Raw genomic sequence first — 15,523 nt, forward strand, 5'->3', positions numbered from 1 at the left:
CCAGAGTGATTTTTTGGTCAGATAGCAGGTCTGCGCTAATGGCCATTAATAATCAAAGCGCGAAATGTCCTTTGGTGTTGCGGTTGTTGAAGACATTGATTCACCTGTGTCTCTTGCATAATGTGCATTTTGCTGCCAAACATGTACCTGCTGTGGATAATACAGTGGCTGACGCTTTGTCTCGATTTAAGATGGCAGAGTTCAGGGCGCAGTGGCCGCAAGCAGACACAGTGATGACGGAGTTCCCAAAGGAGTTATGGAGGCTTGGTGCCCCATCGCCGCAGACCTAATCACAGCAGCATAGGCACGCCAGACAAAACGTATGTACGAGAGGGCTTGGGAGGTGTATAGCGCGACGTTCGGAGCAGGCTTAGAGCAAAACAGGTTCACAACGGAAGGGGTACTGGGCTTTCTGGTGGCACAGAAGAATCAAGGAAAGTCTCTTTCGTTGGTGCGGAGGCAGTTGTGTGCCATTGTCAATATGAGGTGAAACTATTCAGCCTGGCTTACTTGCTTGCCTTTTTTGGGGCCTTCCATGTGTCGGAGTTGGTGGCAGCATCTAAACAAGGTGAAGGTGGATTAGGATTGGTGGATGTCCTTTTAGTCAAGGGAGTGGTCCATATAAGAATCCGGCGGTCAAAAACAGACCCGCGTGGGAGAGGCACGTGGGAGAGGCACGTGGGTGAATCTGTATGCGGCCCATCAGGTAGAATATTGTCCCGTGGAGCTGATGAAGGAATATCTTACGTTACCGCCAGTGGTAGCTTCAACGAGGCGTCTAGTGCACAAGGATGGTGTGCCACTGACAAGATATCAGTTTACCCAGGTGTGTAGGAAGGCATTAACGTATCTAGGGGAGGATACAAGGCAGTTTAGCTCTCATTCCTTTCGTATTGAGGCAGCCACCACAGCAGCGGCAATGGGATTGCCGGTGCAGATAATCAAAAAAGTGGGTCGGTGTCAATCGGAATGTTTTCAATGGTACGTCCGGCCGAGCCTAGTTTAAGGGGAGGAATGGGGCCCAGGGTTCCTATCGGTCAAACTCTTAATACCGATTCTTTCTCTATTGCAGTTGTTTCACGCAGACCAGTTCATATATGTTGGTGTGGGGATTCCCTGATTCACAGTGCGGAGCAGAAGTTTCATGGGTCCAATTTGGAGGCAGCGCAATAGGCTGCTGGGTTTACGCATCATTGGCTTGGGTTGCGGGGGCTACGAGTGCAGAATTTTTTGGGACCAACTTCAACAGGCGATAAAATCTGAAGAAATGCCTCGCCCAGTCATTATAGTTATACACGTAGGCGGGATGACATGTTGTCATTGGGCAGACAGGGGGTGCGAGAGGCTTTGTTTTCAGCCCTGGCTAGGATTAGGCAATATTTACCATCCACATTGTTATTATGGTCAGAGGTGATACCGAGGACGGAGTGGCTTGGTGGTTCGTCAGCGAAGGCTATTAATAACTTGGTGCGGAAACTGAACTCGTCAATACATAAAATTTTGTGTGGCTCTTCCATGGGTACAATTCAGCATAAGTTATTACATCTGGGGAGAAAGGAGTTGTTCTATCGCAATGGAAGCATCTGTCGGCAAAAGAAATTGAGTTATTCCTCCACACGGTGTTGGGGGCTATCCTAGAGCTCAGTCAGAGCCGGTGGGGGAGGGTGAGTGCGCCGGTGAGCTGCTCACCCTGTGGTGGAGCACTGACAGTTAACAACAAAGAGGCATGCTCAACAAGGGAGGTTGAGCGGCCGGATGGACCCCAGGACGGGGTAGGATTGAAGTGTGAAGTTGATTGGCGGTGAGAGGGACCGGCCTGCCGGCGGTCCTCAACTCTATTGCCTTAAACACATCATTGAAGTACTGAGTTGAATTTTTAGGGAGGATGCCTGTGTTCAGGTACCACGGAGGGCCGGTGCGTTATGCAGTGCCCTGGACTTCAAGTAAGATAACTGTTTATTGTACCACATTGTGGCCTGCCGGCACGATGGGCGCAGTAATGGATCCTCCGTTATGAACAATTTGATGCTGTGTCACCTGAGATTGCAATTTTAATTTCACTGTGCATTTGATATGTGTATGCCCGAAAATTTAACCATTGGTCAGGTACCTCTGAGGGCCGAGGCGTTATGCGGTGCCCTGGTTCAGGTAATGCAATTGTTACTGTTAGCGCGCTGTGGCCTGCCGGCATAATGTGCGCAGTAGAGTGCTCGAGGATGGTCAGCTTAATGAGATGCTGAAATGTATTATCTATTTTACCATAATAATGCTTTGACATATGTATATCAGTGTGAGGCATGTATATCTTCCTTTTACCAAGTAGTATGCCTATATTCAAGTAGTGGTAATGTGGAATTAACCGGTTTGATGTTAATAAAATCTACGCCCTTGACGATATAACCGCATTATGAGATTTCATGGGCCTGTCAGAGTGTGGGGTGAGAGGAAGGTTGGCAGTGGTAGAGGAGAGAGATGTGAGTGTCACGTTGTGCGCACACTATAAGAATTAGCCACATTTGCCACATAATTATACATCTGCTACATAATCTACTGAATTTAACGAAACAAATGGTCTGTAGCTCAAACAGATCAAAAGTTACCGAAAATGCAGTGAATCATTTAACCACGCCGTGCAAAGCCCTTCGTAAAGGTTGTCTGGTCATCTTTCAGTTTTTAATTGCTAAATTTAGGTGTTAAACTTGTACTCGTGAGGTGAAAACCTTGTACAAATATCAAAATAATGAGTATCAAAAAATGTGCTACATTAAGTCGCATATCGTGCCAATTCTTGGTGCATAATTAAGTCAACCTGACGCATAATTTGTTGCTCCCCAGCCACATAATCAAGTGGCCCTGGTATTGGTTTAACAACAACACTGGCACCGCCTCCTTAGTTTAAGCAAAGCTAGAACGCAGTCAAGATAGAAAAAAAGGGCCATATTATCAAGAAAGGGCGATACGCTATCGCCGCATTTATCGGCAGGAAACTGCAGCTAAAGCGAAGATAATGGGCATGATAATATGCCCTTGTGAATTCCCATAGCAGCCCAGGATCACACTAGAACCTGGGCTGCTATGGGAATTCACAAGGGCATATTATCAAGCCCATTATCGCCCCTTTAGCGTCAGTTTCCGGCCGATAAAAGCGGCGATAATGTATCACCCTTTCTTGATAATACAGCCCTGAATTCCTCTTCGCTGGCGGTGGATGGAGGGTCTTTGTAAACAATTCACCCTGATTCATTTATTGGCTAGAGTCTGAGGAAAGTCCACTTTGTCATTAGTTGGGTTTGTAAGAAAGTTCTTGCCCGAGGAATTAATTTAAACAGCTGTGCCTGTGTCTAGATCAATTGTCAAGTATAGAAATTCAAAACATAGCGGTACTGGCAGGATTGGACGGTCAGAGCTGTGCTGTAAACACTGATGTGTGTGTGTGGGGAGGGGGTGGGGGGATAGAACCTCGACTGAACTCATTTATTGTGCAATCCTGGCACAAGCAGAGAAAGAAGGGGCGTGACGTGTATGGCAAGTGCATATAATATTAAGAGCCACTTCGCACCAGGTCCTGGCTCGCCCCTGACACCATCTCTTTTCTTAGGCAGACGAACAGAAGGGAAGCGCGGGGATGGAAGAGGGAAAGCACGCGCAGGTTTGGCGGAAAGTGTCCTTGGCGGGAATGCTGGTGGCTGTCCTCCTGGCTCAAGGTATGTTGTGGCTGAATGAGTTCCTAGAAGTGCCCAACGCCCACTGGGACAAAAGGACTCTAGTCCCCCCAACCCTCGCATCCCTGGCCCGGGCAGCTGCAGCTTCGACGACGCACACAGCTCTTCAGCTGTTGTGTGCTCGGGCAGCAGTGACCAGGGGGGCTCAGTGCCCCCCTCGCGCCCCCCTACAAAGTATTCACTGACGTGTTTAGAACAAGAAGGGAAACTGACGCTGAGTGCAAAGGGGACTGATTCAGAAATGTGTCTGAAAAGGACAAAATATTCTACAACTATCATGTTAGACTTTCACCTTCATAAATTAAATATAAATGTACATTAAAGTAATCTGTGGGAAATGCGTGATTTTATGTCAGGAGAGATCATTTGGTTAACGCTGTCTCTGCAGATGTTTGTATACATAATGAGAGTCAAACAACTCAATCCTGGTTGGTTCAGCGGGGAATAGTGACGTCTATTTATAGCGCTACGAGGTCCCACCTTGAGACTGAAAGCACTGTAAATATGCAAGTCATTATTTTAATATTGTGTTAAATACAGAATAAGCCAGGCTGCCACATAATGAACAGAGATATTTTGGGTCAGATGTACAAAGCCATTTTGCGGCCCCAAAGCTTGTGATTCACAAATGACAGGGTTTGCAAATACGAAATGGCTTTTTTAATGTACTAAACCCATTTTGTGATTGGCTAACAGTTTGCTACATCGCAAAATGGATTTAGAAAGACATAACCAATCAGTATTCAGCAGAGGCGTGTTTAGGGCGTCCATTCTAAATAGTGATTCGTTTTTGTATGTATAAAAGTATTTTAACCAAAATCCGGTCGCGCATCTTTGGAAAGTTACAGATTCCTGAGTTGGGTGGTAACACATTTGTAATTGTGAATGTAATAAAAACAAGTTTGTTGGGAAGTAGGCAGTGATCCAGCGTCCCAGTGAAACTCTCAAACAAGCCTAAAAAATTAACATTTCGGGCATATTTACAATAAGTGGCGCATTCCTGCATATCAGCAGGGATGCGCCAGTTATTGTGCGCTGCTGCTTCGCCACCATGGATGCGCCGCATTTACAATGCAGCGCACCATAGGGCAAAAACGGCACAGATGTGTGACGCATCTGTGCCGTAAAGGCGGTGCATTGCTGGAGTTGCATCGCAAGCGCGAAGCAACTCCAGCAATGCTCTGGGCCCTATCTGTCCAATGCTGCATCAATCCTTACGCCTGCTTCAAGCAGGCGCAGGGTTTTGACGCAGCATGGCCTCAAAAGGGACTGAGTTTCACTGAGTGTAATCGTGTAGATTTCACTCAGCCACTATTAGGAGGTGTTCCTGCACCGGAACGCCCCCTGCCTCTGTGCTGGAACACCTACTTCTGGCGCAGGGCTTTACAACGTTGTAGTGTAGTTCCTATATTCCAAATAGGCTCTGCGCATTGGAATAATATAAACAGCAGTGTAGACGAAGGACTGAGGTCGACTAGGTCTCTACTGACTATATTAGACTTAATTAGTTTTGCCAGCTGGCTCAGAGGTCACTAGAAACTTTCTCGAATGTTCAGGAAAGAGTTAACTCTCCGGACTTAGACAAGAAGGGATTAGCTTCTGACAACCGCATAAACATGACAACTTTGCTCCCTCAGAATAAAGAGTGTATCTCTAGAGTCGTGTGAAAACAATAGACAGCTATTTCACTCAGTCAATCGTGCATACTTAGTTTCACCAGAGTGCAGAGAAATAGAGAGACGGGCGTTTTCAATAAAAGGTGTTATTTATTGAGCAGTCTTCTTTCTCATGCAAGAGAAATGAATTGCCACAATTACAATACTTATTATAAAGTAAAGTGCGTGCAGTAAAAGGAGTATTATGAAATAATACTGTAAAAGCATTGATATGGTTTCTTAGCCATATGATACTTTAAAATGGATCAAATATATACATACATAAAAACATTAACTAACGTACTCAACTGGTGCTTCTAATCTACGCCTACCCCGGTGTACCTGACCTAAGCCTAATACGTGGGAAGGAGTAAGTAAGTTGCAGTTTTAAGTTAAGTTGGCTTTTGCCAAGGAATCTGAATCAAGAATTCTCTTATGGATTTAGTCAGCTCCGTACCTTGGTAATAGAATGTAGGAGGGCTTGTATCTCTCTCTCAGGACTCGATCTCCCAGCAACCCGCAAGGGTGACTGGAAACACCGGAGCTGGATTTTCTCAGCTGGAGAAAAAGATAGCGTCTTTCTCAGTGCGTCAAAAGGGAGGGCGGGCGTCCTTCGGCTCCTCGCATCAGCTGGGCTTCCGGGCAAGTAGATAGCCACCCTGCTCCAAACCACCGTGTGTTTGCTTAAGGCAATGTTGGTATATTTATATCTGAAAGGTGCCGGGTTTGACGTAAGGTTGGACATAAGACGTCACCAAGAACTAACAGTTCTTTCTGACTCTAGGAGTTCTTGTGCAAATCAAAACAAGAGCAGGGGGATTTCCCAGGCTGCTGGAGGTTTAGTTTGTTTAAAGAACGCGTTGTACTTTCTAGGAGTCTAGGGAAGTAGTCTTGCCGTATTTGGACTGCATGGGCTATTACTAAATATGGACATGATTCTTATGCCTTTATGAGGATATTATTTATTATAGCCATATAAGGGCATATCGAATTAGGGTCCTAGATAGCAACACAACAACGTGACGCATCTCCCATGCGTCATGTTGTAAATACCCTGCACCATGGTGCATTTTTTGCGCCGCCGCTGCGTCACAAAAGTGATGCAACAGCGACGTAAAAAAGGCACAAGGGGCTTGTAAATCTGCCCCTTCTTGTTCAACTGCAGCCCCATTTCCTTTAACTAAGTGTAGGCTGCAGTAATTTAAATGTGATCGCAGATATGGCGGTCTACTGACCCCAGCAGGACACCGTCCATGCCTTAGATGGCATCCACCCACTGTGACTTGCAACTTGTGCCCTCCACTATGACTATTGATGAGGTTTGCCGGATTGCAACCTACTATAATTCAGAATTTTGGGAAATGACCTGTAAGTACATCGGTCGGTTAGCCAAATATTTTCCATTTGTGAAAAGAAAGTGTGCAACTTGTAACCACTATTTTGCCAATGATTATGTGGCACATCAGGTTCTTAGAGCTAAAGAAAAAAAATCTATATTTGTAGTAATATGCAATCAGACTATACCTAGTGAGAACCTCTCAAATAATTTCCCCTTAGAAGAATGGCGTCCAGAATGCAACTGATAACACTTTTGCGTTTCTTCTAAAAAGGGTAAACCATTGTCACCGTAAAGCCTGAAATGACTCCATCAATTAAAGCCGTACACCCGCTCCAACGCGGCCTTTAGATTTTCTGATTAACCAACTGCACAAATTTACATTTCTTTCGGGTAGCAGGCATCCCAGCGAGAAGGATTGTTTCTTCTTTTCCTGTGTGCCTCTATTTTGGCTTCACAGAACAGACCACTACCCTTCCATTAAAGCCAGAGACACCTAAAGAGCAGTAATCATTCATTCCCTATTTTTTTAAGTATATGCACTGTTATTGTAAAAGTTAAAAACAGATTGGGAATATCATACATAATTAAACCAGCCCATATCAGCCAGGTTATCCAAAAGCCATTTACAGTTAGAGGATACATTGTTTTTTCATTGCTTCTCATGCCTCGTGGTGTTAAACTCTCTGTCTAATCGGCCCGCGTGCAAGGTGCTCGTATGATTGGGTACGGTGCAGAGCAGAATTCATGCATGGAAATTCATTCCGTCAAATTTTAAGAGGTCCATTGTTCCAACATTGGTATTCACAGACTGCGTGAACAACAAATCCTATTTGAACAGCCGGAATATTCAGCAGGTAAATTCTCTGTGAGGAAACACTGCATTGTAGCCTAGACACATTTAATGATCCCCTGCCTACACCTCACACAAGGCACTGTGGGAGCATGTCATGTTCTCCGCGCCAACCAACATTCTTCTTTCCTTACTTCACCCTCCTCTCCTACTTCTGTAGCCTTTTCCTTCCACGGAGGCTGTTTTGGGGTTGATTGGAAGCACTCTTGAGTGCTGTTACTGCCGGATTCAGTTTGTACCTCTCAATGCTAGCTTCCATCATATCTGTGCACTTTCTTAGTCCTGTAGTCTTATGATGCGGACTGCAAATAAACAGATCACTCCATAGATGACAGGTACTGGCTTATGCAGCCAAGGCTATCCTCACACTTCTCTGCTACACCCATGAGTTAGTGCAATTACATATTTGTTTATGACACAGCTTCAGCCATTTTGGCCATATCCACACACCAAAGCACTTCAATATAGAGACTGCACTCACACACTTCTGTCTATCAGTGGGCAACCATTCTCTCTGCAAAATGAAGCAGAAGCATGTCAGCAAAATTAAGAGCATGTAGTCCTGACTCATGACATCGAAAAACTCCCCATGTAGGACACACGACAAATATGCACTGTTCCATCTATGGAAATCCACTGAGTAGCATGCTACTCGTCTGCAAATGCACTTTGGTGCTATGTTTAGAGTATGAAATATGACATAAATGCAACTACAATACAATACAAAATACCCAAACCCTACAGCATGGTGTGTCCATGATTATGGCAACTCTCTAGTGACAGAACATGTCTTTTATAAAGTACAGATCTTACTCAGACCCTGATTCAAACCAGTGTTTTGAACAAAACTAAAAAGCAATCAAGTTAGAACAAAAAACTAATTTGCGGTTTTCTTTCTTGCTGAATGGAAGCGCAGTTCAAGGGGAGGACAAAAATGGAACAGTTTTTCTTTTTTTTTTTTTAAGTGGTTAAGAGGTACCTGCACCGAGATCTCAGAACGGATGTCCTCGCTAGAAACCAGCACCGAATATTTAGAGAAAGATGTAGCTCTTCTACAAAAGCAGGATAAAACTCAAGACGAAATCATTAGAGACTTAACGCTTAAAGTTGAGGATCAGGAGAACCGATTCAGAAGAAACAATCTCCGCTTTCTGGGTATCCCAGAATCTGTGGAGAATAATGACGTCAGAGGATATATAAGTAATCTCCTGAAAAAATCCTTCCCGGAACTAACGAAGTGGGATATGGACAAGGAAATCCTGCGAGCACATCGCTTTCCCTTTATACAACAAAAATACACCGAGAAATCCTCTAAATTCCCAAGAGCTATCCTGGTTTGTTTCGGGAACTTTCTGCTTCGTGAGGCCATCTATGACCTGGCACGGCCTACCAGCAAGCGGGAGTATAACGGATCTCTATTCTTTGTCAGACCAGACTTCGCACATCCCACTGTGGAACGAAGGTGGAGAATGCGGCAACTTTACACCCCTTTTGAAAAAATTGGTGCAACAGTGTACCTCCAGAATCCTTCTCGTCTGAAAGTAATTTTTAGAGGAACAACGCGTATCTTCAACAGTGAAATCCAAGTGGAAAGCTACCTGCAAGAACTCACTGATGCCGCTAGGAAACCAAACTGATAAAGACTATATACTATTAACTGCATATATACCTATGGTCGTTACTCGGCTATATGTTTTACTGCACAACTGTCTATGCCCACTTAACTTGTGCAATAGCATATTCTTTGTTACATACACCAGTCTTGGGTTCAATCTAGCTACTGCTGATGTGTATTTATGCCTTCTTATAGGTATGGAAATATAGCTCTCGATAGTTATTTATTTATTTATGTATTTATTTCTTTGCCAACAGGCAGGATAGGAGGCTGTGAGAGTAGTCTTCGGCGACCTGACCACCCAGATGCCCACACCTGGATCCCCTCGGATCCAGGACACCTCTATGAATGGGAGGGGGGGGCGATCCTTTAGACAGGGTGGGATTGCGAAGGGGTGGGGTTCAAAGGGGAAGGACAGTAGGGGCAGTCTGGCTAATAATAATAAAAGGGATACCACTTGGCGAATTGCTTCTTACGGAAGATAAATTCTCGGCTGGCTACAATGAACGAACAAACCTGGAAAACTATATCTAAGACTTTACTATGTCTTCATTAAAATTTTTATCTGTTAACATCTGTGGCTTGAACGACATAAATAAACGTCAAAATGTTGCCATCTGGCTTCAATCAACTGGGGCAAACGTTGTATGCATACAAGAAACTCATATTGAGGCAGCTCAAACCCACCTTTTAAAATCACTCTGGTTTAGGCTTGTATGCGCTACCACTCAAGGCGTTAGGACTAAGGGAGTTGCTATTTTGTTTAAGGGTCAGGGACAAACATTCCCGAAAAGCAAAGTTGACAAAAATGGGCGGTGGGCAATCACAATGCGACAAGATACTGAATGGAGGAAAATGACGATCTGCACTTTTTATGGTAGCAATGAAGATGATCCCTCAAGCATCAACGAAATCTCTAATGAACTAACACACTGGCCATTACCGGTTATACTGTGTGGTGACTTTAATTTAAATTTGCCCTATGATTGGTCGTCTAAAGACTGCTGGGTATATAAGGGCCACAAGCCAAAGGTTTTTAGGGCAGTAAAAGATCTTTGCTGCATGCATGGATTGATAGATGGATGGCAATCCACCACACAACTCCCTCACGACACTGGGTATACATTCTACTTATATCCACATCACACATATGCCAGAATTGATTTTTTTCCTTTCTAACTCTTTAAAAAATATAAGTAAAATTAATAAACTAACTAAAATACTCTCCGATCACAATCCTTTAATGTGTATGGTGAACATAGGCACCACTGAAAAAGAATAAGATCATGGACCTTTGAAAAAACTCTGTTACTTGACCCTAACTACTGTTCACATATGCGAGAGTGGATCCCGAATTTTATACAGGAGAATCTAGGTAGCACTGGAATAGATGTGGTCTGGGATGCGTTAAAGGCAGGAATTAGGGGGGAAACCCTACATTACTCCGTAAGATCAAATCGATTATCTCACATCAAATCTCAGACTCAACAAGAAGAACTTCGACAGGCGGAAGAGGGTCTAATTGAGGCTATCAAAACGCATGCTGGGACAGAAATAATTGAAAGAAATCAAACTCGATTCGCAATAGCCAGGGCAGAAATTATAGATGATATCACAGCTAAAGCGGTAAAAAAAGCAACTGCTAATCGAGAGATGGTATACGAGGTAAACGAACTTGTGGGTCACCAACTAGCGGTCCGTATGCGCCAACTAGAGATGACCAATACTATTCAGGAGATATCAGATCCAACAAAAGGTATAGTTACTAATCCCGAAGACATTAACGAAGCCTTTTTTCAGTTTTATAGCTCATTATATACTGAGGGAAGTGAGGATAACAATACAGAAAATATGATAAATGAATATCTTAACCTACAAAACACATCAAGTTTTGATGAAACAGACCAATCAGTATTAACAGATGATCCAAACTTGGAGGAAATTCAACGAATAATCAAGAATTTACCAAAGGGAAAGGCGACAGGTTTAGATAGTCTACCTTCGGAATTTTTTTTAACCTTCCTAACCGAACTTCAACATATAATGGTGACTTTATTTGGTTATATTTTCAGAGGGGGAACCCCTCCTAAATCTTGGTCTAGTGCAAAAATTATAATATTTCCCAAAAAAAACAAACCCCCTGATCAATTAGGCTCATATAGACCAATTACCTTGATTAATGCGGATTCTAAAATTTACTCCAAAGTACTAGCAAATCGCCTGGCCCCAATTATCCATTTAGTTATAGCCAATTACCAACATGGCTTTGTCCCAGGAAGATCTACAACTGATCACGTCCATAGAGTCATTACACTTTTTGATCAGTCACAAATTACAGGAGACCCTATGGCCCTCATACTTTGAGATGCGGAAAAGGCATTTGATAGGGTCTCCTGGAAATTCCTTTGGGCAGCTCTGAAAAGAGTTGGAATTCCCCCAAGTTTTAACTTGGCAATACAACAATTATATGTCAACCCGACCGCTATGGTTTCTGTCAATGGCAATCTTACCAAATCATTCAAGATATCAAGAGGGACGAGACAAGGCTGCCCCTGCTCGCCACTGCTATTCGCCCTCTATTTAGATCCTTTTCTACAAAGATTGGAAATGAATTTGGTAATAGCGCCTATTATATCACGCGATCTCTCCACTAAAATTTTAGCCTATGCTGATGACATAGCAATCGTCACTAAGAACCCAGCACTAACTATGCTTGCTATCGTTGACGAGGTCACCAAATTTGGAGTTGTTTCCGGATACGCCCTTAATCAAGGTAAAACCCAAATTGTGATTAATGATAATTTAACTTTTGCCGACCCTAGAGTTACTCCAAATGCAACATATTTGGGGATTGTTATCACCGCCAAATTAGAAGATCTGGTAGATATTAATGTAAAACCTGTTTTAAGGACAATACAAAAGGATCTCCACCGACTAGATAACCTGCACCTTTCCCTGATTGGTAGAGTTAACGCCATTAAAATTGCGTTTTTCCCTAAATTACTGTACCTATTTAGAGCAATATGCCTAGAATTCCCGGACTCCTGTTCAAAATCAATGGAACAGACTTTCTCAAAATTTATTTGGTCATATTCTAAACCAAGACGCACGTTAAAATTCCTTACTCTACCAAAGGAACGGGGGGGGGGGCTTAGGTTTACCAAACTTGCGGCTTTATTATTGGGCAGCAAACATGATTAACAGTCAAGAACTTCTTCAAATAGAATTAGCGAATGTAGCATCACAGGGTGGGCAACCATCTATTTCTAACCTGTTGTTAGGGAAAAAAACTCTGGATATCTACGGCGTCATCTACATGACAGCTATCACAAAAAAGTTAAATTTAAGCCGCTCCTACATTCTTTTAAAATATTGCAAAAAATAAGAAAACTAATGGATATTGGGCGAATCTCATACTATACACTCTTTAAAGGTAATTTAGATCTGCCCGCTATTTTCAGGGATAGCTGTATGAAGAAATGGGAAGCAGCCGGAATTACACACTTCGGCAAACTCTGCTCTTCTTCGGGGTTTCACACATTCGAGGAACTAAGAATGAAATTTCAAATTAACAACAGAGACTTCTTCAAATACCTACAAATACGGGACTTCATAACAAAAAGAAATCTTTGTGAAATCATCAGCACAAAATGTGAGATATTTGAGACACTGTCGTCCAGTAAAGTTAACACCATTAGTGAAATATATATCCTACTAAGTAACTCGGTACCTGATGATATAGGAAAGATAGCCTCGAAATGGGAAAACAAAATTTACATATCCCGAGCTGTAATTGAAAGTACAATGGCAATGTCACAAAATTATTTACTATCAACTAAACTTCAAACACAGTTTTATAAAACCCTCTTTATGTTATATTACACTCCTGACAAAATTGCAAAATGGGGCTCGGGTAAAGGAACTCACTGTCCCCGGTGCCACTTTCCGAATGCAGACTGTATACATATTTTTGCTACCTGCGACGGCCTATCCCAATTGAAACTCGATATTGAGAGGTTTATAACAGCGGTGGTGAAAAATCACATTACCTTGAGTATTGAAACAATGCTTTTAGGAGCGACTGACCCAAACCGGAATCGACAAGGGGCGGAATTTATATTTATGTCAATGGCTGTTTTTAGGATGTGTATTGCATCGGCCTGGTTAGATGAACTGGCACCCTCATTTCAGCAATGGCTTGCTAGATTACTAGCCACATTTAAGTTGGAAATTGCAATCTATAAAGGGAAAGGTAGGAAGAAATGCAATGCTGGTCTGAAAATCTGGGCTCCGCTACAGGAATGGTGTGATAATCAAGGCAATAATAATAATAATAACAGGGAACTCCCTCAAACCTAAATTTAGATTTATTGGTGTTAGTCTTAGTGAAGTCTATATATGGGATTTAACTATTTAACCTGGTAGTAAGGAACAAAGGAACTGATAACTGCTCTTGTATTTGTATTTGAACTTGCAATGGCCTCTGTCTTCGTATTTGAAGATTTTTTTTTTTTTATGCTGTGCTATTATTGTACTTGTGCCTTGCTTGATGTAGCTTGATTTATTATTTTCAAATGTCAGCTCTGTGATTGACTTTAGGGCACAACGCACAGTTATTAGACTGGGCCAAACGATGCATAATGTGGTATCCATATTGCATATCTTTCTTTTTGTATCTTCTCTTTTCCTAAAGAAGTCTGCCAGACTAAGGGGTGGGGGGATGGTTAGGGGGTTACGGTGAACTTATGTATTCTATGATTTTATATAAAAATCAATAAAAACCACTTAAAAAAAAAAAGAATTGTTTTTCAAATTAAATTCCTCTTCACTGGCGGTGGTGGGATGGACTTTGGTAAATTTACCCAGATTAATTTGCAGGTCTCGCATAGGCAGCGCATGCGCTGTCTCGTTGAGAAATGCTGTATACAGTATAGCGGGGGAAGCTCCACCCACTTTGCGGCCATACATTTGATTGGCTGCAGTGCTAAATTCTGCATTTTGATTGGTTTGTGCCTTCTTAGTCCCGCCTCCTGACTGCCATGGTGTCATGTTTCCCCTTCTGAGGCTATCAGCCCCTTTACTTGTAAAACCATTTTGTCTCCCTGTCTCGCCCCGTTCCCTCTCGCAGCCCATAAAGTATTATACCACAACCACCCCCAACACCCCCACCCGTACGGCCTTCACCCATGCCAGAACTTCCATTTAAAATGCAATAGGTCTCGGGTAAATCCGAGTCCTATTTCATTTTCAATGCTTGTTTGCAAGGCAGTATTAGCCAGTTTCTAAAGAACACAAAGAACAAAGTGAAAAATAAGGCAGTGCTCAAAAGTACAGTAAAAGTCCTGTTGTGATCAGAGCTGAAAGAAAAAGTACAGTTGACAAACATTTGTGCACAAAATGCGGATTTCCCTTTCATTTCCCTTATTGGCGTTTTTCCGATGCTAGGAATGCGGCCTGTCGCCAATGTGTCATGCAAGGACACTTTGCTAAGGTGTGTATGTCTAAAGACAAAGGAAATTAAGTGTACGTGGACAATGCGAAAGGGGACATATCTGCGGAAGTTGTGAGTTCTATGAGCGATTTGATTCTAGTGGTTAAAGATCAATCTGATAAATGTGTGTACCCTTATGTAGATATCATTGTGGATGGTAAATCATTGAAGCTATTGGTGGATTCTGGAGCACAAATGACAATGATCACTGAGGAATTATTTGAGCAAAATGGCTAAAAAGTTGCTGAGCCCCCTGATAGAAGCCCTGTTTTCTATGAGGGCAGAAAAACAGAACCTAAAGGTCTCTTTGAAACAAGTTTACTCATAAAAACCGCCCAAGTGGCAAGAAAAGGGCATCCTAGGGTGGTACCATCAGGGTCTTTTATGTATGACCCTCAGACCTGGAACTAGAGAATAAGTGTCTTGGTGGGAGATAATGATTGTGGAGATGGCGTGCATTTGTGGGCCAACACACATAAGGATGTTTTTGCTGACAAATTGGGTTGTATCAAAAGATTCAAGCATCTCATTAAAGTAAAGGAAAATGCCATTCCCGTTAAACATAAATTGCGTAATGTGCCTTACAGTGCCACAGATGATCTGACCGACGTACTAGGGAAATGTGTGAGTGTGGTGTAACAGAGCCAATTAAGTCTTCACTGTGGCTTTCGCCTTTGGTGGTTGCCCCCCAAAAAATGGGAATCTGAGGGTATGCATTGATTTGTGTAGCCTAAACAGGGAGATTTGGGTAGACTTCCATCTGTTACCGAGGATTGACAACATTGTGTCAAGGTTTGCAGGTGTCAAGATGTTTTCAAAGATGAATTTGTCTTCGGCCTATTATCAAATAG

General features: G+C 42.8%; 1 protein-coding gene across 1 annotated transcript in view; it reads left to right on the forward strand.

The window, feature by feature from the left end:
• Positions 1-3,552: 3,552 nt before the first annotated feature.
• LOC144770765 (ly6/PLAUR domain-containing protein 3-like) overlaps positions 3,553-15,523 on the forward strand; it is a 345,345-nt gene continuing 333,374 nt past the window's right edge. The window contains exon 1 of the mRNA XM_078655514.1: positions 3,553-3,704. Coding sequence (XP_078511640.1) covers positions 3,626-3,704 — 79 coding nt within the window. The 5' untranslated portion in view covers positions 3,553-3,625. The remainder of the gene's footprint in view (positions 3,705-15,523) is intronic.

Source organism: Lissotriton helveticus, chromosome 7, assembly GCF_964261635.1.
Source record: "Lissotriton helveticus chromosome 7, aLisHel1.1, whole genome shotgun sequence".
Taxonomy (NCBI): Eukaryota; Metazoa; Chordata; class Amphibia; order Caudata; family Salamandridae; genus Lissotriton; species Lissotriton helveticus.